At 42.7% G+C, this 22,856-nt stretch overlaps 1 protein-coding gene across 5 annotated transcripts in view; it reads left to right on the forward strand.

Moving 5' to 3' along the window:
• The window catches only part of KMT2A (lysine methyltransferase 2A), a 3,231,120-nt gene that overhangs the window by 2,284,588 nt on the left and 923,676 nt on the right, over window positions 1-22,856 (forward strand). For all 5 annotated transcript variants that reach the window (XM_044080894.1, XM_044080898.1, XM_044080897.1 and 2 more), the window contains exon 23: window positions 7,093-7,210. In XM_044080894.1, the coding sequence (XP_043936829.1) occupies window positions 7,093-7,210 (118 nt within the window). The remainder of the gene's footprint in view (window positions 1-7,092; window positions 7,211-22,856) is intronic.

The raw sequence follows: 22,856 nt of genomic DNA on the forward strand, positions 1-22,856 counted from the left end.
ATCCTGCGTTCCTGGAGGAACGGGTGGACAAGTCTATTCTTATGTACATAGTTACAATGATTTGGAGTCTCTGGGTGTTTTTGTCTCATACCAAACATCTGTATTTGTATGTAGATATATTTCTGCTGTGTTTTTTGGGGTTAGTCTAATCTTTCGCTTGCAAACAAAATCTGGGTATGTGGGCCAGAGCATCATGGGAAAGGGGTTAGCCTCAAGCTAGAAGAAGCTCTCGAGCTTTAGTATTCGGCCGAGTCGGAGCTGTGAACAGCTCTGAACCCAACCTGCAAGAATGTAGTCGAGATGGACAACAAACATAGAACATTATGGTAAGTACATAGCTTCTTATTTTCTCTTCTTTGTCCTCTTACTTTCTATTAAAGGGCCTGCCCTTTGGAGATACTGATGTCCTTTAGAGACCATTGTCAGTTGCAAGTGCTTTGACCTCATTCTTCTGAAAAGGTCCATAAAATTTCAGGGGTGTGGCCCCAACACAGTAGCTATTCCTTCAATCCGTTAAGCCCTCCTGTATTTTGTAGGCAAACATACATTAACACACATGAAAACAAACGATATTAACATTTTTTCATTTTGCATACATTGTCTATCACTTGTCTTTTTTTTCTTTATAATTATCATCGGTCCACAATTAACTAAATTGCTGAATTCCTGCCTTCTCTTAAGCTTCATTCCTCTTCCTAAACATTATTCTGCATCTGTTGTTACCCCATTTTCCATTTGTTTCTATGTAATCTGCTCCTTCCCTTTTCTAAAGATCCCTCTTCAATACTTTTATAGTATTCAGTACTTCAAATACATATGCTGTCTACCTTACGAAAATTCTTTGAAATCTGTTTGGTGTATACATATAAAAAAAAAAAATCTAAGCTAACACTTCTAAGCAAAGATCCCAAACCTTCTGGACTTTGTTGCATTTTTGAAAGCCATGCACATGTCCTCCACTTGTTCCCCTGTAAAGTGCTTTTTCAGTCTCTCTTTCTTACCTCCTCTGATTGATTAATGTCGTTGTTGTGTAATGTTTTATATGCCCTACTAATTATCCATTTTTAACAGCTGCTTCTGTTAGAAATTTAAACAAAACCTCTGCCAGAGCTGGTTTTCCACTTAGGAATCTCCTATCCCTTTCTCTTTACCCATACACTATTGGTCCCTGTTAGGGAAGACAGTCTCTTTCCTTTAGTCTAAATATCTTCTCAGCCTCATCCCATTCTCTTGCCTTTCTCTGTTTAGTTATTTGCTCCCAATACATCGATTGTTTTGTCAGTTTTCTCCAGTAAATTCCACCTCCTTCTTGCCTGTACTGTACCCTACTTGCATTCATTCCTATTGGTAAAATATCCTTTCTTCATTCTTGTGTTTGCTTATTTCTTAGAATACTTTCTGCTACTTTATAAATATAATATTCTGTATGTTTTTGACACTACTAGATTGAGCCCAGACTCTCAACCCCCTGCCCCGAGACCTGACTAGGTTTACAAACCAACAGAGTCCCTGGAATCTGCTAAGGCTGATTTCAGGTGCACTACACTCCCAAGGAGTAAGGAAAAAAAGATTATTAGGCAGGTAGATACGACAGAATTGTGTATGCTTCAACATCTTGACCTTCAGATCTCTTATTTGCCAGACCTGTGTTTATTAAATAACATTAACACGTCTTCAAGCAGCTGTTGGAAAGTTATGGAGGAGTACAGGACAAAACTATGATAGCTACCTTGCTTCAAGTTCAGACCTCATTGCATTTGGGAGTGTGTGCTATGTAATGTGGGTATGATGCTGTAGATGCAATATCTAAGGTCACTGCTATGGGGTAGGAGTTTAGAATGTTTTCTTGGTTGAGCACACAGTCCCTATCTGAAGATGTAGATATACAGCTGTTCAATGCCCCATTGAGTAGGGAGCTTCTGTTCTGATTTCAGATGGAGGATAAGAACAACATGAAATTTGTGAAGTACCTATACGCCCTGTTCACAAATACCATCATGATCTTACTCTTCATCTGAATGGTAAGAAGAACATGGAATTTGTGAAACACGTTATGTCCTAATCATCAAAATACAAAAGGAATTACCACCCTAAACAGAGACCATCCTGTAGAAGTCAGGAAAAAAGGAAACATCCCAAAGGTAGAAAGGTCTTCCAAAAGAGTCAGTGGCAGCAAAAAATAGAGGAAAATCATAGGGGTGGCGGAGCAACAAGGCCCTGAGGACTACAACAGCCTCCCTCCCATCTCTTTCCCCACCTCAACCCCAGATTGTCCATAACCCTAGCACTCATAGATATGCTTACTTTCACATCCCAGTATACACTGGCAATCTGAGGTTTCTTGCGGAGGGGGGTGTTGCCTTTTCAGCTAACATCCTTGCCCTTTGATTTAACTTGCCGCAGCATCATGGACACTCACTATGACAAATTGGAAACCTTTCCTACTGCCACAGCACCTAGCCCTTTTGACAGTGCAACGTTCTCCTCATTTGAGAAGACATTTTGAGGAGGCAAGCCTTGGATTTAAAACCCATCCTGTTTGATCCTTTAAAAAAAAAAAAGTGATGAACAGCAAAAAAAGGGGGTGTGGCCATAAATTTACGTAAACAAATAATTTTGCCCTATGCCCAAGGTATTAATAAAATTAAGACGAAAGTGACAGATTGGAAGAGAGTATTTGGGGCAATGAGATTAACTGAAGAAGCAGGCCGCGAGCTCCTCTATGTATATAAAAGGAAGCCAAATCTGCCATGTGGATTTTTGATTTTCTTTTCCTTTTCTTTGTCATGATTGTGTTTGGGCTTGAAATAAAGCAAGCTGGCCAGTTTTCCTTTCCTGAGTTACTGATAATTGATAATTGAGGGACTCTGTATAGGCTTCATCTGTATTCTTGGATCTTGTACCAGGAAGGTGCACAGAATTCAAAGTAATTCTTACCTATATGGTCACTGCATGCATACTTTGAAGCAAGTCCTCTTGTTTTATTGTAGAGCAGAGTGCAGTGCTTACTTGAGACTTAATATCCTAATTAGGTGTCTGCTCTGCATCACTGTGTGGGATATGTAAACCATAAATCCCAAGTGTGTTAGCAAAATTATATTGTTTACAAATGCCCTAACTACACACATTTTTACATTGTAGAAAACTGGATCTGGTGTAAACCATAAATCCCAAGTGTGTTAGCAAAATTATATTGTTTACAAATGCCCTAACTACACAAATTTTTACATTGTAGAAAACTGGATCTGGTGTAAACCATAAATCCCAAGTGTGTTAGCAAAATTATATTGTTTACAAATGCCCTAACTACACACATTTTTACATTGTAGAAAACTGGATCTGGTGTAAACCATAAATCCCAAGTGTGTTAGCAAAATTTTATTGTTTACAAATGACCTAACTACACACATTTTTACATTGTAGAAAACTGGATCTGGTGTAACAAGTCCTAGCCACGTTTTTTGTAGTCATTTTAGGTCATATTGTCTTTTACAAGCCTTTTATAACAGAGGGAGTGTTTTTATTATTGTGAAAACTACAGCTGCAAAGGTGAAACATTCATATAAATGCGATGTGTGTATTAATTGGTTTAGAGATTTTTACAGCTGTCACTGTTTAATACTTTTTTGTAATTTAAATTACATCAGGTTATATCATTTTGTTTTCTGTACTCATCATAGCAGTCTATCCCTCAAGTGGGTATTGCATTTCTTTTATTAGGCTAGGTGTACAAATTACTGAATGTAGCTTTTGATTTGACTTGCTCCTAAATGTTTTTTCTTTTCCTGTGGCTTCTGGTGGTGGTCCATCAGCAGTAGGCATGAGCTGTTATTCCATGGTCAACATCTGTGCTTCAACTGCTGTGGTCTAGTAGACCTCTTAATTTGTGTAGGTCTGCAACTGCATAGGAAATGCATAATATATGTAATTCTCTGTTAGGAAGCAACCCCCATGTTGCAAAGTAAAGGGATACCTTCCCTCAGGAAATACCATCAAATACAACAACTCCTGCTGTCACAGGGGAACAGGTCCTTAATGCTCTCACTAAGGCCAAGAGCACTTCAGCACTGGGCCCAGACAGTATCCCAGGGTGCCTTCTAAATAGCAAGAAACATGACGTCTTAGGCCCTCTGAAATTGCATTTAACTGTAGTCTCCAAACAAGCTTCATGCCTCATTAATGGAGAACAGCAGCAGTCATCCCTCTGCACAGAGGTGGGTCATCACTGCAAACTCAAGTCTCACTAGTCTTATATGCAAAGCCATGGAAATAATTATCATCGAAATGATCAATAATGACATAGTAAACCTCCAGTCACTGGACCCAACCCATTTTGGTTTCATCAAGGGCAGGTCATGCCTACTCAACTTGGTGGACTTCTTTGAGAAGGTCACCAAAGCAATGGATGAGGGCAAAATGGTTCACACTGCCTGCTTTGACCAAGCCAAGGCATTTGACACAATACCCCACTCAGGCGTTGTTGACAAACTTGAGGTTAGGTAAAGACCTGTATGTCACCCAGTGGATAGCCAGCTGGCTCATAGATAGGACCCAGGTAGTTATCATTGGCGAGTCCACCACTAGAAAAAGGCCAGTCACATGTGGAATCCCTTAAGGATTGGTCCTTGGACCACTTCTTTTTGGCATTTCCTTCTCTGAAGTCAAGGCTAATATTGGTGATCTCTGGCTGACTAAATTGCAGATGATTGCAAATTAGGAGCTGTCATTGAATGCCAGACCCACACAAATGTTCTTCAAGAATGACTGACACAGACAAATAACTGGTGTCAGATCCATGGACTAGAACTAAATGCCAAGAAATGCATAATAGTATCCTTTGGGAAGTCATCTGCCCCCCAGTAAATATCCCATTGACAACACACTCCTTAGAGGTGACCCAGTAGTCAGGGACTTTGGGACACACACAGACAGTAATATATAGCCTTTGACCATCATATGTCTACAGTAATGGGGAAATCATTCTATGTTGCACAACTTATAAATAAAACTATGGCACCTAGGTCTAGGAAGCCCTTGTTCCACTGTATTTGGCATTCATCAGACCTATCATAGAGTATAGTGCCCCCTTTGGTACATACCTAACCAGGTATATCCAACAGATGGAATGTCCACAGAGGTTCCTCACTAAAGTAATGCAGGGTGTCAGTAAAATGTCCCATGCAGACAGCCTCAAGGCCCTGGCCCTGTATTCTGTATCCTACAAACTATTGAGGGGAGATCTATGCCTGGCATACAGGGCATTGTCAGACCCACTCTGGTGAACCTCCTGCATATCCACAAAATTAACAGCACCAGAATTACCTGTGCTAGACTTAAACCTTGCTTGTGATATAAATAAGACATGCTGGAGAGAGAAATATGTATCCTAGAGACTACCCCATCTCTAGAACAGGCTCCCGATCCATGTCCCCCCTAACCCAATTCAAGTGCAACTTGGACAGTTAGATGGAAACAGGAAATTCATAACTGGTATTAGATCAGAGTTTTTCATTTTACAGACATTAGACAGGCTAAAAGAATAAAATAAGCTAGAAATGGTGTTTCGTTTATGCATCCATTTTAGAAAGCAGAAACAAAGAATCTTTCACTGAATGTTGACCTTGCTGAAATAACAGTTTGTCAAGGGAATATTGCAGAGAGTAATCAAGAGATAAGTTGAGCTAAAAACAAGACATAGCCTAAGGATCAAGGATTAGGTGTGGATATAGTCAATAGAGGAAAATTACTGAAAAAGAGAATATAATATGCTGTGTTCAGGATAGCAGACAGGTCATGTTAGTAAGTCCACTCGACCTGTTACTTCAGAGAAGATGTCTAACATTCAAGCATGAGTACAGAAAACAGGTCATCTAGAGACTGTCAGTTTACATTGTTCTGGACAATCAGAATGATGTACAGCAACTTGAATTGTTTATCAGAACTGTTAATGAAAACAGTATTTCGGATATTGTGAGCATCTAGTAAAACCTTATTAATTGAATACATTGTTTGGAGAAATTCATGCTAAGACTTGGTTCATAAGGGAAAGACTGACACCTATTGAAGACTTCTCATTTCTCAGTCTCATGGCATACAGTGTTGCCAGCTAACTACGGTTAAGTACCATCATATCTAATCTTACAACTGGCTTGGCACCTGTCTCTCATTTAGACAGGCAACCTGTAAATGGTTCATTTCCCAAACCCCTGCTTGTAAATGTTTCATCTGCCAAGCCCCTGCTTACACTTCTCAAGGATACCAGAGCTTTTCAGAGATTTGGGATGCATGGCTAGTCTTAAAAAGACCTCTGTGGTCGTTAGCCTAGTAAACGCCTGTGAACCTATGATATGATGGTAATCTTGTTGGGAGAGAAGGTCAATATTTGCCTACCTAGTGTCTCCTTGGTCACCTGTTACTTATTTTTGCTAGCATTGCTGTGCCTGAGATGCCAGGTGCCACATAAGTAGCTGAAGATGGACTGGCACTGACAAGCTAGTTTGGTTTAATGTATTTGCTTATTTATTAATTTCAGAACACATTAAAAGTTTAATTATTTACTGATTTACAGAGCTGAATCAGTCTACTGAATGCATTTGATAATGTGCTTTTTTTCTTGAGTAACACCAATACCATACAATGTACAATATAGAAGCACTTTGAACAGTCATTGCCCTCAATGCTGAGTGGGCAGAGCACCACATCCTGTTCTAAGCACAAACAAATTAAGAAATTGTTGTCTGATCTTGTTTGACTGATGAAGCCTTGTGCTTTCAGCAGACCGGACAGAGCCTATTTTATCTCCTGGATGCCATGCAAGTTTGAGCTTGAGCTTTGGGTTGATTGTATGTCTTAGGGAAGCATTTCACGTCAAATTAAAAGTCTTCCTTGTATTTATTTTTATTTTTTATTTATTTATTTTTATTTGTTGCACTGTGTTATGTTTAATCTTAGATTCTGTTCATTTTTACTGCATCTTTTCTCTGAGTTAGGAGTGGTGTCAGGATTTATAATAAATTTTGTTTCACACTTAGGAGGTGTAGTTGGACATAACAAATCTCTAATAAAAAAAAGTATGTGTATTTTTCTTACCAGATTGTACCTGAAAATGGTTTTGAAGTGCTGCGAAGGATCTTTGTTGATTTTGAAGGCATGAGTTTAAGAAGAAAATTTCTAAATGGTCTTGAACCTGAAAATATTCACATGATGATAGGTAAGAATTCAGTAACATGTTGATTTTGGAAGTGTGGGCATTCGAAGTAAAACAGGAGACTGGAATATTGTCTGTAATATGACTATTTATTTGCATCTACCTTTATACCTGTGCTTTGACATACGTCATCCCTGCAGTGTTTATCTTGCTGATAACGTAAAGTACATTAGTGATTTGCTCTGCCATTGCATTTACACAGTATTAATCCCACAGCTTAGCTTCAAAACAAAAAACAAGAGGTATGTCATCTTGCTGCAGTGCACAAGTGTCTAAACTTAAGTTTGCATATTCACAGCTTTTTTTTGGGGGGGGGTGAGTAGAACCTTCTGGCTGTATTTACATCTCCCATTACACCTGTGCTTTGATGTACGTCAACTCTGCAGTATTTGTCTTGCTGATAATGTAAAATAAATTAGTAATTTGCCCTGCCGTTATATTTACATGATACTGATCTCCCAGCTTAACTACAAAATAAAAAAAAAAAGTTAGATAATACCATCTCGTTGCAGAATACAAGTGTCTAAAAGCTTTATGTTTGCATTTTCAGGGTTTCATAGGAGTGATTGAGTAGGACTTCTATCTAAGTGATATAAATTAATTGATGACTTTGATGGTTTAGTATTTTGATTCTTCCTGTCAACCAGTCACAGTTAAGCACATTTTTCCCCAAGGATTCCTCATTTGGTATGCATGCAACTAGTGTAGGCACACTTTATAATGGTTTGCTGACTCCATAAGTGAGCCTAGCCCCTGAGCTCTCCAGTTCTTGGAACAGTTTAGAACTCTGTCGTCATACTTGTAAAAAAGTTCCCACATACTTTTCCTGGAAGAAGGTTTATTGCATTTGTTTGTGTCCGATTACCCGCTTAGTCTTTCACTGGCATGACCTGAACCATGTAAAGTAGAAGCACAGTGTAAAGCATTGCTGTAAGTGCCAGTTCATCCTTGCCCCTCCACTCACTTGAGAGAGAAACTCCTAGCCTGCCTCATTACTGGGAGGATGGTGACAGTTGCACAGTCCTGTTAGCAGGCGTTTCCTCATGCTGCCCCAGGTTTCAGCTAGTCCGTTGTTATGAGGACCAAAATTTCAGTGGTAGGTTATAACTTAGCCCTCCTGTGGTGGTAAGTGTTCCAAAATGGACACCTGGTCCATGCAAGTCCTGATCTCACCTGTCTAGAGAGGTTAGAGCTTGCACTCATCCACAGTTTTAGAGGGAAATCCCAAGGAATCAAACCCTTGGCTCCCACTTTGTTGGAGATGAATTTCAAATTGCAGGCTTGTTAATTTCTTCGAAACTGCCAGTCAGCTTAATATTAGGGATTGGTTTCTTAGACCTCCTCACCGTAAATGTTAAGAGGTTTGCGAGACTGGGACTTCATCTTACGTTCTGTGTCCCCCAGTTTCCCCCTTTCCCTTCACAGGCTCAGCAGAGTTAAACCACCCACTTAGGGGTGTCTGCTAAATCTTCCCAAAGAAAGATTTTTCAGTTTCTAACTTTGGTATCGGGCAGACAGTTGCCAGATGGTGAGAAGTTAATTTGCAGATGTGGGAATGTACTCCTAGGAAACATTGTCTGATGCAAATGCTTAAGCCATACGATAGGCCACTCACACCTCAGTGTGCTTTCTTTGTCAGCATACTCCTGGGAGCCATATTCTTTGTAGCTCAGTATTTGGCACACCCCTGTGTGAGAATGAATATGTGGATTTGCCCAGAGTTGGGTAGAGTAATCCCTCTGTTTCATGTTACTTTGAAGAGCATGAGGCTCTGGATGTGTTTATCTCTTGAGAGAGACAGTCTTCCCAGAGTCTTAAGCCTACAGTCCCCTTTTCAATAAAGTCTGTCTTTTGGAGTGACAGTAGTGTTCATAAGACAGTTTATGGGCTGACAATTGCCCCTCTCATTCTTCCCCCTTAAAAGGAGCTAAATGTTTAAGCTGTGATTGAGGAGGTGGAAGATTACCAAATTATACCCCCTGTGGAGATGATTAAGGATGCCATCCTAGTAGCCCGGAAACCCCAGTGTTGTGTTTCTAATCTTCTGGAAATATGTCCCCCCCCCCTTTTTTTTTCAAGAATTTCTTTCAGATATTGACCCCTTTTAAATACAAATGTTGAGGGAGGGCTATGAAAAAACTCTCAACATATCGGGCAATTTTGAAAATATGTCCCAATATTTTAGCATGATTTTTCCTGTCTTAGAGTCTTGTGTATATTTCAATGTACAGGATTTGCTAAACCTATCCCATGATTCTAAGACAGGCAAAATTACCCAGTATGTTGCGAGTTTTTTCAGAGCCCTCAGTATTGTATTTAAAAGGGGTCAAAAAATTACCTTTCGGGACATGTAAATGTGGGTCATGTAAGCAGTGCATTTACATTACTAATGCAGAACAAATAAAAGTTGACCAAATGGCAGTATGTTGGACAGTAAAAATAATTCTACAGTTGTATGTTGGGAAAACTGAAAGGTTATTTAAAAAGGGGAGTGTATGAGCATTTATATGATATTGAAAAGTAGACACTAGTGCCTTTTACATAAACATACTAAGGCATGTGAAAACAATACATCTGATGTTATCAATCTTCATCCATTCTCGACTTTTGGAACTCTTGGGTATGGTTCCGATACTCTGAACCGATCTGGCTGTTACATAGCTTGTGCCAGCCAAAAATCTGTAAAGTTACTGGTCTACCCATAATTCCCCTCTCTACATTACCCCAGATCTTACTGCTAAGACGCATCAGCTGATTCTTTTCTCAGAGCTAAGTAAAATATTCCTTTTTTTTTCTTGATTTTTAACTTCTTTTTTTTATTTTTATTTTTATTTTACATTTGTTGACCTGGATAGTCCAACTGGATTGATGTCCATTTTCAGTGGAGGCCCGGAGAGGAAAGTTCCAATGTATGAAGATAGGCATCCTTGAGATCCTGACGGATCAGAAAGGCCTAGGGTAGAAGGGGAAAAAAATAAATCTGAAGAGACGACATTTGACAGGAACGAATCTTGAGAAAGATGTTGAGCTGGAAAACCCTTTTCCTGGTCTTACCCATTAAGAGAAGTCTGTGTGTATCCTTTTACCATTGCTGATTCCACTACCATCGTTGGTAGTTTCCTCCCTCCCCTTACTGTTAGGTAATCTCTCTATCTACCATTGCTGGTAGTTTTCCCCTGGTGTGATTGTGTGGTTTGAAATCTTTTCTTCTTTCCTTTCCTATTTTTCTTCTGCCTCTCCTCGTTTTTATTTAGGATGATGGCAGATAAACCAAAAAGTTCTCCTTCAGGTTTTAAACAATGTAAAGAGTGTGGCAGGAAAATGCCGAACTCTGACGGTCAGGATCTCTGCGTTTATTGTATGGGTGTGCCACTTTTAAGTGTTGACTGTACAGTCTGCCAGGGTTTCAGTCATAGAGCCCTGATAGAATGTAAATGTAAAAGTAAACTGATTCTCAAAGGGCTTAAGGCCCCTTTTGAAGAAGCCTTGTCCAAGACCAAACAGTCTCCTCCAGCTTCTAGTACCAAAACTACCCACTTTGTGCCATCTCCCTCGGCATAAACTGTAAAGAAACACAAACATGCAGGTTCTTCTTTGGAACCAAGACCTAAGTTTCCAAAACTGATGGGATGGAGTGAAACTTCGGCACCAACAACCTTACCAGTGCTTTCGACACTGACTACGACTCCCACACAAATTAAGGCTCCTACCACTTCTGTATTGTCTACAGTCCCGACATCGGCACTGATTGTCTCAACTAATATGTTGATGTCGACTATGAGACCCACACAGATTATGGCTCCTACCACTTCTACATTGTCTGTGGTTCCAGCATCGGCACCGATTGTGTCCACGCCAATATCTCCTATGGCCCTGCAGATGGTGCCGAAGATTGATTTTCATGTACAGCCCAGGACTACCTATTCCCCTTCCATTGACCCATTTTTGGGGCAACTCCCGAGTCCCCTTCTGCATTTTCTGTTCACTTCACCAGGAGCCTCTCGGAACTTCATGTTGTTAGGTTTGGTGGATCAGATTCTCACAGCCAGGGGTCTTTTCCCATCTTCTCAACCCCCTCTTCCTTCTGGTGCAGGTTTTTTTTCTTCTATGACCCCTTCTTGTTCTCCTCCTCTGACCTCTTTGTAGGCTTTAGAGGAATCAGCTCCAACATCACAGGTTCCAATGATCTCTGCACCAACTACCTTTCTGTCGTCGGTGCCAAGTATAGATGTTCTTCATGTTTCACTGTTGCAGTCATCACACTTGGGTTATCTGCCTGCAGGTAACCCTCAGTCGGCCCAAATACCAGAGTGTTAATATTTCTGTGTCGGATGCTGTCGCCTCTTCTATGACGTCAGGTCATCAAGGGCATAAAAACAGGCAGCTGATGCCATTACATCAGTCTTTCTTGCCGAGGAGGAGCCCAAAGCACAAGCAGTTCATAAGTGCCGGTCGGCCGCTACCTGAAATTTTCATTTTTTAGTTCATAGTCCTGAAGTCTTCTAAAGCTAAGTACCCCGTTGGGGATGCTTTTTTCTTGCTCTAACCAATGTCAGAAAAAGTAAAAAATTGTCTTGCCTGTAGAAAGCAAATACCTCACAGAGATTTTCATTCTTACTGCGTCATCTGTTTAGGCCCAGACCACGACTTCTCGCGCTGTCAGTTTTGTGCCTTGTTTAATGCCCTTTCCATTCGTCATCGGGCTGTCTTTGTCACTAAATTCTTTCGCTCTCGATCTCCGTATTCTGAAATGGCTTCGGTAAGCCATCCGATTACCGATCTTTCAAAAAACGTAAGGATAAAGGCAGAGACAGACCGCATAGGTCCAAAACTGCTGATGACACTTCCGTTAAGCTAGTCGCCAGTCCGCCGGTACTCAGTGAGGTGCCTTTGCAGCCCCTGATACCCACTTCTCCAGTTTCGCAGACCTCTGCTGAGACCTATTCAGAGTTCAGTATGCCGCGAGATGCTTCTTCGACTATGGAACCTGCAGATGTCTCTACCTTGGATGAGTCTGGAGCAGCTGTGCAGGCACCGGCTTCTGAGGGTGTATTATGACTTTCTGATGTTCGCATTAAACCGACAGCTTCGTTTTTTACTAAAACTACCGAGTTTCTCAGGCCCAGAGTTCGCACTATGCCTAGAAAACCGACTACCAAAGCACATGCTCAAGTCCCCTTGCCACAGAAACAAATGCTTAGAATGGCTGAAGACCTTATAACTTTAATTAGGGGAATCCAGCCTTCCCCCTCTAAAAGACAAAGAATTGATTTTCCTTCTGATTCTACAGACCATGAGTCTGATGACTCTGATACCTCTGATTACCAGGACATACCCTTGTCTACCTATGAGGATTCAGATGCAGAGGATTCCATACCCTCTGCCTCCCCTCCAGAGAGCTTTTCTTTTGGTGAAACCTTGCATACTTTAAGAGAGCATTTACACTGGGAATGCCAGGACTACCCTCAGTCCAAAAAGAGACTCAGAGAATTTTTAGACTTGCCTCAGCACAGGCCTCTAGCTATACCTCCTGTCCTAGACATTGTAAATGATGTCTTCATGGAATCCAGTCTTAGTCCTGATACTTTTCCATCAGCTCCTAGAAAGCTTGGCAGGTACTACAGAGTACCTGACTCTCACAAATTTTTCTTTAAGAATCCCACTGCGGATCCAGAGACTATTTCCCAGGGACCTAAAGGCATCAAGGCTACTACAGCCAAAAACCCTACCTCTTCGGACAGGGATTCTAGAGCTTTTGACAGATGGGGTAAGAAGGTATATACTTCTGCAACTCTTGCCATCAGGGCTTTGAATTGTCAGTTTCACATGTTGAAGTACCAGCAGCATATTATGGAACTAATTAAACAAAAAATGTTGTTGCTTCCAGATTGTACAGAAAATAAAGATTTACAAGAGTTAATGCATTCTGCCAACCAAGTTAGTAAACATACTTTGCAGTATGGTTTTGATGCCTTAGAAGCATCTTGCTGGGCTGCTGTCACTGGGTCTGTACTGAGAATGCATGCTTGGCTGAAGGAGCAAATCTTGCCAGACGATATCAAAGTAAAGCAAAGTTACTAGATGCTCTATTAAACTAGGAAAGTTTGTTTGGCGCAAAAGCAGAAGTTGTTCTTAAAAAGATGGAGAAAAAAGCTAAATCTATGCAAACTGTTAAAGATTTCTTACAGGTGCAGCCACCTAGATTCAGTAGGCATTGACCTTCTAAAAACTGGTCCTTTCCAGTCCCTCCCAGGCATTCTCAGTCCAAATCCAGGGGCAACAGGCCACTAAGACTGCAGTCTCAGGGTATGCAGAGATCTAAACAATGGAGTGCTCCCTCCTCCAAAACAGGGAGTGGTAAGCCACCCCCTTATGGAAAAAGTTCACAATGACTTGTCTATCTTGCTTCCCAGCAAGCCCCAAGTACTTGCACCCCTAGGTGGAAAACTCGCCCTGCATGCAAAAAACTGGATGTCCATTACCCAGGACCGATGGGTCCTAAACATTGTATCCCAGGGATACAGATTCTGCTTCCACTCACTGCCAACCCCAAGCAGGTTGCCAGACCTTCCTCCAAACCAGTGGGCAGAGGCTCAAAAGCAAGTACTTTCTCTTGTCAGTATCAGGGCTATTCAACCTGTGCCAATAGAGCAAAGAGAACAGGGTTTCTACTCCAGACCGTTCCTGGTGCACAGAAAAGAGGGCTCTTGGTGCACTATCAATGATCTCTCAATTCTCAACACCTTCTTGGTGGTCCCAAAATTCAAAATGCTGACTCTGCAACAGCTTCTTCATATGCTAGCCAAGCACACCTGGCTACTCACCGTAGACTTAAAAGAAGCTTATCTGCACATCCGCGTAAGGAAATCTTGCAGGAAATATCTACATTTCAAGGCAGGCTCTATGCACTGTCAGTTCTCTGCACTTCCCTTTGGCTTATCTACTGCACCCAAGGTATTCACAAAGTGCTTGGCTCCAGCCATTGCATACTGGAGGCAGACAAATATTCAAATTTACCCATACTTGGATGATTGCCTGATTCAGGCGGAAAGTCAGAAATTGCTACTTCAGCAACTGGCATTTGTAAAGAGACTTCTAACTTCTCTGGGGTACACCATCAACGAAAGGAAATCACAACTGGTGCCCAGTCAAAAGATTGTATTCCTTGAACACAGCTTACCAGATGGCATTCCTAACCCCAGAAAAACAGGTTTATTTGACAAACTACTTCAAACTAATGGCCACCAAAACCCAGCTATCTGCAAGAAAAATACTGCAAACCATAGGGTTCATGGCCTCATGCATTCTACTAATTCCATATGCAAGACTGCATATGAGGAAACTTCAGTGGTACTTAAAATGTCTCTGGTGTCAACATTCTTAGGACATGGAAACACTGATTCCTATCATTCCTTGTCTAAGGGCAGAGTTCCTTTGGTGGGCAGAGGCATGCAACCACAGCAAGGGTCTTCCTTTCACTCAACCCCTCGCCGCCCAAACCCTGATTACAGACGAATCAGAGTATGCGTGGGGGGCTCACATGGCAGGCAAATGCATTCAAGGCAAATGGAGCCCAGGACAAATTCCTATGCATATCAATCATAAAGAAATGTTAGCTGTACAGAATCCTCTGACAGCCTTCAAAAACCTTATCCTTCCAGGACAACTCCTGATAAAGACAGACAACACCACAGTTATGTGGTACATAAACAAGCAGGGGGGGAACTCATTCCTACCCACTCTGCAGATTAGCCATGGCCCTGTGAAACACAGCCTTGAGCAACCAAGTGCACATGCAAGCTCAATTCCTGCCAGGCAAACACAATTCACTGGCAGACGACTTAAGCAGAAATCTACTGGACCCACACTAGTGGAAGCTGGAACCCAACTTATTCAAACTTCTAATCCACAAGTGAGGGATTCCAGAGGTGGACCTCTTTGCCTCCCCCCAAAACAATCAATTGCGCAAATTTTGCACCAGAAATCTCCACAGCCAAGCGTGGAAAGTGGATGCCCTATCCTTTACATGGGAAAACTTCTCAATTTAAGCCTTTCCCCCTCTGCCCCTCCTCTCAAAAGTACTACTCAAGATCAAACAGGACAAGCCAAGGACGATCCTTATTGCCCCAGACTGGCCACATCAGCACTGGTACCCACTCCTGCACAGTCTGACAGCAGTGCCACCCTGGCACCTACATCAGACCCCCCTCCCTGCTGTCCCAGCAGGAGGGACAGATTTTGCATCTACAGCTGCAAACCCTGAACCTTGCAGCCTGGCTTATCCCCTGAATATACCACCAGCAACCCTCAGCAAACAGGTGCTGGACGTCATCCTTGAGGCCAGAAGGCCTAGTACTAGGAAATCTTATTCAGAAAAGTAGAAAAGATATTGTTCTTGGAGCCATTCTCAAGGAAAGGACACAGCTGTGCCCACCTTACCTCAAATCCTGGATTACCTAGCAGAGCTACTCCACAAAGGCCTACCGTTCTCGTCTATTGAAATTCATGCCTCTGCCATCTCAGCTCATTACAATACTGAGCCACCTCTATTTTCTCACCCTCTCATCAAACAGTTCCTGAGAGGAGCTAACAATTTAAGGCCCCTAACGAGAGCTCCCACCCCTGCCTGGGGCCTTAACTTTGTACAGAGAAGCTCACGCTTCCACCTTTTGAGCCTGCTGCTGCAGCAGAGTTAAAATTGCTGTCTTGGAAAACAGCTTTACTTCCTGGCATCATTTCAGCAAGAAGATTGTCTGAGTTACACGCACTAATGGCTGTGGAACCCTTCATTATTTTCCATGCTGACAGGGTTTCCCTCAGGACTTAATCCATCATTTATGCCCAAGGTGGTATCCAGTGTGGCTTTATCTATCCATTTACCAACCTTTTTCCTTAATCCTCAGAATAAAGGGGAAAGGATTCTGTACTCCTTGGACGTGCACAGACAGCTCAGGTTCTACCTTAACAGAACTAAATCTTTCAGAAAATCTGACCAGCTGCTAGTCAGCTTTGCTACAGGGACAGAGGGCAAAGCCATTCCAAAGCAAACCATTTCCAAATGGATAGCAGACTGCATCCATTTCTGCTACAAACACCATGGAAAACCTACCCCACTGGGGATCAGAACACATTCCACTAGGGCTACCTCAACCTCTACAACATTTCTCAGGGGAGTCCCTACCAGGGACATCCTGGAAGCTGCATCTTGGAGTTCTGTACACACCTTTACCAAGCATTACCACTTACCTATTTTTTTCTAAATCCAGAGCTGGATTTGCCACAGCAGTCTTACAAGGCCTGATAGCCAGCCCCAATACTTCTTGACTGCCTCCACCCTTCCTCAGCTTTGGGAATCAACCCAAGTGTAATGACTGCAACAGTGAAACACGAAGAACATCGTACAGTTGTGTACACCTACCATAAATGTAGATGTTCGAGTGTATTCACTGTTGCAGTCCTGGTTTACCCTCTCTCTCCAGCCCCCTGACTTTTCTATTCTTTCTGCCTATCCTCTTTTTGGCCATATCTTATGGCAGTGGTATTTACTTTTTACTGGAGGTGTTCCACACCATAATTGCTTCCTATTTTGGGGGCTCCTGACATCTGGGGCAAGAAAAACTGATGCAATGGCATCGGCTGCATGTTTTATATCCCTGACGTCATGGAAGAGGTGACAGCATCCGACGAGGAAATCCCAAGACTCTGGTATTTGGGCCGACTCAGGGCTTACCTGCAGGCAGATAACCCAAGTGTGATGACTGCAACAGTGAATACACTCGAACATCTACATTTATGGTAAGTGTACACAACTGTACTTTGTGGGTTTCCTTGTTAGGATGCACCTTGGACATGGCTTCTGACCTCAGTTAGGAAATCTTTCTGAGAGCTTGCAAACTCGATCTGAGGTAATGTAGAGAGGGGCGTTACAGGTAGACCAGTAGCTCGAGAGATTTTTGGCTGGCACGGGCTATATAACAACTGGATGAGTTCCAAGGATCGGAACCATACCCAAAAGTTCCAGGAGTCAAGAATGGATGAAGATCGACAACACGGATGGAACATTATGGTAAGAGACAACTTTTTTTCTATTTTTTGTAGTAGATGTTCCCTTTGTCCCAAGAGAGGGCCAGTGGAAAACTAAAATAGCATCCAATCTAAGTTTATGATATTCTACCAGACCTCCAGGTTTAAATGATGACATATCTATGGGGGCAGTATTGAAAATGAGAAGGGTCATATTGTGACCGATGTGTACTGTTTGCTCTGTTTAATGTATTTTAAACCGTTACTATATACATATGACTAACATAAAGAACTTTTCTTCAAGACTTGTATACATTTTGTAATTTTATTTTGGTAGTGTGTTTGTAAGTGCATTGTAAAAGATGAGTTTATTTTCAGCAGAAAGTGATGTAACTTGATTTGATTGTGAATGCTATATAAACCAGAGCAATGTTTCATTCTGCTTTGCCTGATGAAAGAGCTTAACAGATTTATTAAACTGTTTTTCAGTATTCAGTGACTTTGTTCTCTGGTTTTGAATCCAACTGATGTTCTTCGTGTTTCACTGTTGCAGTCATCACAATTGGGTTGTCCTGCCAGAGGTAGCCCTCAGTTGGCCCGAATACCAGAGGTTTAGTATTTCTGTGTCGGTTGCTGTCGCTCCAGGAGTGACGTCAAGTCGTCAGTGGTATAAAAACAGGCAGCCAACGCCATTACATCAGTCTTTCTTGCCGAGGAGCCTGAAGCAGAAGCAATGTGCACGAGTGCTGGTCGGCTTCTACCTGAGTTTTTGTTTCCGAATTGAAGTTGAAGTCTTCTAAAGCTAAGTACCCCGTTGGTGATCTTTTTTTCTTGCTCTAACTGATGCCTGAAAAAGTTAACAATTGTCTTGCCTGTGGAAAGCAAATACCACACGGAGATTTCCATTCTTCCTGTGTCACCTGTTTAGGCCCAGACCACAATGTTCCTCGCTGTCAGTTTTGTGCTTTGTTCAACGCCAGAACTATACGTCATCGGGCCCTTATCGTAGCTAAATACTTTCGCTCTCGATCTTGTATTCTGAAATGGCTTCAGTAAGCCAACCGACTACCGATCTTCCTAAAAAACATAAGGATAAAGATAGAGACAGACTCAAAACTGCCAACGACACTTCCATTAAGCTAGTCGCCAGCTCACCGGTTCTCGGTGAGACGCTTTCACAGCCCCTGATGCCCATTTCTATGGATTCGCAGGCCGCTACTAAGACCCCTTCGTAGTCCGGAATGCCGCAAGACTCTTCTTTGACTACAGAGCCTGCGGATGTCTCTACCTTGGATGGATCCAGAGCCGCTGTGCAGGCACCGGCTTCCAAGGAAGTTCTTTGCGCTACCAATATTCGACACAAACCGACAACTTCTTTCGCGTCATCACATTTGGGTTATCTGCCTGCAGGTAGCCCTCAGCTGGCCTGAATACCAGAGTCTTCGGATTTTTGCGTCGGATGCTGTTGCTTCTTCAATGACGTCAGGTCGTCAGGGGTATAAAACATGCGTCTTACGCCATTACATCAGTCTTTCTTGCTGTGCGGTGTCCGAAGCAGAATCAGTTCGCAAGTGCCAGTCTGACTCCTGAAATTTTCGTTTTCGAGTTTCAGACCTGAAGTCTTCAAAAAGATAAGTACCCCGTTGGGGATCCTTTTTTCTTGCTCTAACCGATGTCAGAAAAATGTAACAATTGTCTTGCCTGTGGAAAGCAAATACCTCACAGAGATTTTCGTTCTTACTCAGTCACCTGTTTAGGCCCAGACCACGACGTCCCTCGCTGTCGGTTTTGTGCCTTGTTCAACACCCGAACTATTCGTCGTCGGGCTATTTTTGTAGCTAAATACTTTTGTTCTTGATCTCAGTACTCCGAAATGGCTTTGTTAAGCCATCTGACTACCGATCTTCCGAAAAAACATAAGGATAAAGACAGAGACAGACCGCATAGGTCCAAAACCGCTGCCAATTCCGTTAAGCTAGTCGCCAGTCCGCCGGTACTCAGTGAGGTGCTTTTGCAGCCCCTGATACCTGCTACTACAGATTCGCAGGCCTCTAGTAAGACCCATTTGGAGTCCTTTATGCCGCAAGATGCTTCTTCGACTATGGAACCTGCTGATGTCTCTACCTTGGATGGGTCCAGAGCCGCTGTGCAGGCACCAGCTTCTGAGGGTGTATTCAGGCATACCGATTTTCATATCAAACCAACAACTTCGTTTCAAGCTAAGAATACCGAATTCCTTAGGCCTAAAGCTCACACTAAGCCTAGAAAACCGACGACCAAAGCGCATTCTCAGGCCCATATGCCTCAAAAACAAATGATTAGAATGGCTGAAGACCTTATTGCCTTAATTAGGGGAAGCCAGCCTTCCCCCTCTGAGACCAAGAACTGATTTTCTTTCTGATTCTTCTGATCAGGAATCTGATATCTCTGTTCCATCTGACTACCAGGATTTACCCTTATCTACTTATGAGGATTCTGATGCAGAGGATTCCATTCCCTCTGCTTCCCCTCCAGAAGATTTTTCTTTTGGTGAAACCTTGCTTACCCTTAGGGAGCATTTCCATTGGGAAAGCCAGGACTATTCTCAGTCCAAAAAGAGACCGAGGGATTTTTTAAACCTGCCTCAACACAAGCCTCTAGCTATCCCTCCAGTTCTGGAGATTGTAGATGATGTTTTCTTGGAATCCAGCTTTTACCCCAGAGACACTGCCTCCAGCTCCCAGGAAACCTGACAGATACTACAGAGTACCTGACTCTCACAAATTCCTTTTCAAGATTCTTACTACGGATCCAGAGAGCATTTCCCAAGGACCAAAGGCATTAAGACTACTACTGCCAAAAAGTCTTACCCCTTCTGCTAGGGATTCTAGAGCTTTAGACAGATGTAGTAAGAAGGTATATACATCTGCTACTTTAGCCATTAGGGCTTTACATTGCCAGTTTCATATGTTAAAAAGTATCAGCAGCATATTATGGAATTAATTAAACAGAAAATGATGCTGATTCCTGACTGTGCTGAACACACAGATTTACAAGAGTTAATGCATTCTGCTGACCAAGAGTAGGTAAACATACTTTGCAATATGGTTTTGATGCTTTAGAAGCATCTTGCAGGGCTGCTGTCACTGGGTTTACTTAAAAGGTATGCTTGGCTGAAGGAACAAAACTTGCCAAATCATGTTAAAGCTAAATTACTGGATGCACCCTTACACCAAGAGCGCCTTTTTGGCAACAAAGCAGAAGTCGTCCTCAAAAGGATGGAGGAAAAAGCTAAATCTATGCAAGCTGTTAAAGATTTCTTACAAGTACAGTCACCTAGATTCAGTAGGCATTGGCCTTCAAAGAACTGGTCCTTTCCAGTCCCTTCCATCCCTTCTTAGTCCAAACCCAGGAGCAGCAGACCACCAAGACTTCACTCTCAGACTATGCACAGATCTAAGCAGTGGGGGTCCCCCACTTCCAAAGCAGGGAGTAGTAAGTCACCCCTATGGAAAAATGGTACAATGACTTATCCTTAACTCTACCAAGCCTTGCTCAACTACTTGGTCCCTTAGGAGGAAAGCTCGCCCTGCATGCAAAAAACTGGGAACTCATTACCCAAGACAAATGGGTTTTAAACAGTTTCCCTAGGATACAGATTCCACTTCTACTCACTCCCACCCCCAAGTGGATGGCCTTTCCTCCCCCCAAACCAGTGGGCGGAGGCCCAAAAACAAGTGCTGTCTCTCCTCAGTATCAGGGCTATTCAGCCTGTCCCAGCAGAAATAAGGGGACAAGGTTTTTATTCAAGACTGTTCCTGGTTCCCAGAAAAGAAAACTCCTGGCATCCTATCCTGGACCTTTCTATTCACAACACCTTTCTGGTGGTTCCAAAATTCAATCTTCCTATGCTAGCCAAGGATGCCTGGCTGGCAACTCTAGACTTAAAAGAAGCGTACTGCACATCCCAGTAAGGGAATCCAGCAGAAAATTCCTACACTTCAGGGCAGGCTCCATGCACTATCAGTTCTCTGCAGTTCACTTTGGCTTATCTACTGCGCCCAGGGTATTGACAAAGTGCCTTGCTCCTGCCATTGCATTTTGCAGGCAGAGAAATATTCAGATTTACCCATACATGGACGATTGCCTGATTCAGGCAGAGAGTCAGGACTTGCTATTACAGCACCTGGCATTTGTAAAAAGACTTCTAACTTCACTGGCGTACACCATCAATGATTAGAAATCACACCTATTACCCTGCCAACAGATTGTATTCCTGGGAGCAAGCTTGAACACAACTTCCCAGATGGCATTCCTCACTCCAGCGAAACAAGTTCATTTGACAATGTACTTCAAATTACTGGCCACAAAAACCCAGCTGTCTGCAAGGAAAATCCTGCAAGCCCTGGGGTTCATGGCCTCTTGCATTCTGTTAATTCCATATGCAAGACTGCATATGAGGGAACTTCAGTGGTATCTAAAAAAACTCTATGGTGTCAACATTTTTAGGACCTAGAAACAATGATTCCTATTATTCGTTGTCTAAGGGCAGAGTTCATTTGGTGGGCAGAGGCCTGCTACCACAACAAGGGACTCCCTTTCACTCTATCCCTGCTGCCCAAACCCTAACAACAGACACATCAGACTGTGCATGGGGGGCTCACATGGCAGGGCAGTGCATTCAGGGCAAATGGAACCCAAAAAAGATGCACCTGCATCTCAATCAAAAAGAAATGTTAGCTGTACATAATGCTCTGACAGCCTTCAGAGACCTTATTCTTCTAGGACAACTATTGGTAGAGACAGACAACACCACAGTTATGTGGTACATAAACAAAGAGGGGGGAACCCATTCCTACCCACTCTGCAGACTAGCCATGGTACACACACGTGGAAAACAGCCTTGAGCTACCAAGTGAACCTACAAGCTCAATTCCTGCCAGGCAAACTAAATTCACTGGCAGACGACTTAAGCAGAAATCTCATGGACCCCCATGAATGGAAACTGGAACCCAAAATATTCAAGCTCTTGAGGAACAAATGGGGGACTCCAGAGGTAGACCCGTTTGCCTCCCCTCAGAACTACCAATTGAACAAATTCTGCACCAGAACTCGCCACAGTCAAGCTTGGAAAGTGGATGCCCTGTCCTTTACCTGGGAAAGCCTCTCAGTTTATGCTTTTCCCCCTCTGCCTTTCCTTTCTAAGGTTCTACTAAAGATCAAACGGGACAAGCCAAGGACAATACTGATTGCACCAGACTGCCCATGTCAGCACTGGTTCCCCCTTTTGCGCAGTCTGACAGTGCTACAACCTTGGCACCTGCCTCAGACCCCTTCCCTGCTGTCCCAGCAGGCGGGCCAGATCCTGCACCCTCAGCTTCAAAACCTGAATCTTGCAGCCTGGCTAATTCCCTGACCTCATCTTCAGCAACCCTCAGTAAGCAGGTGCTGGATGTCATTCTTGAGGCAAGGAGGCCTAGTACTAGAAAATCCTATTCAGAAAAGTGGAAAAGATACTGTTCCTGGAGCCAGGCTCAGGGGATGGGCATAACGGTGCCCAGCTTACCTCGTATTTTAGATTATTTAACAGAAATGCTCCACAAGAGCTTACCTTTCTCTTCAGTTAAGATTCATGCCTCTGCCTTAT

This window comes from Protopterus annectens, chromosome 8.part0 (assembly GCF_019279795.1).
Source record: "Protopterus annectens isolate FY-2018-M chromosome 8.part0, PAN1.0, whole genome shotgun sequence".
NCBI classification, from domain to species: Eukaryota; Metazoa; Chordata; order Ceratodontiformes; family Protopteridae; genus Protopterus; species Protopterus annectens.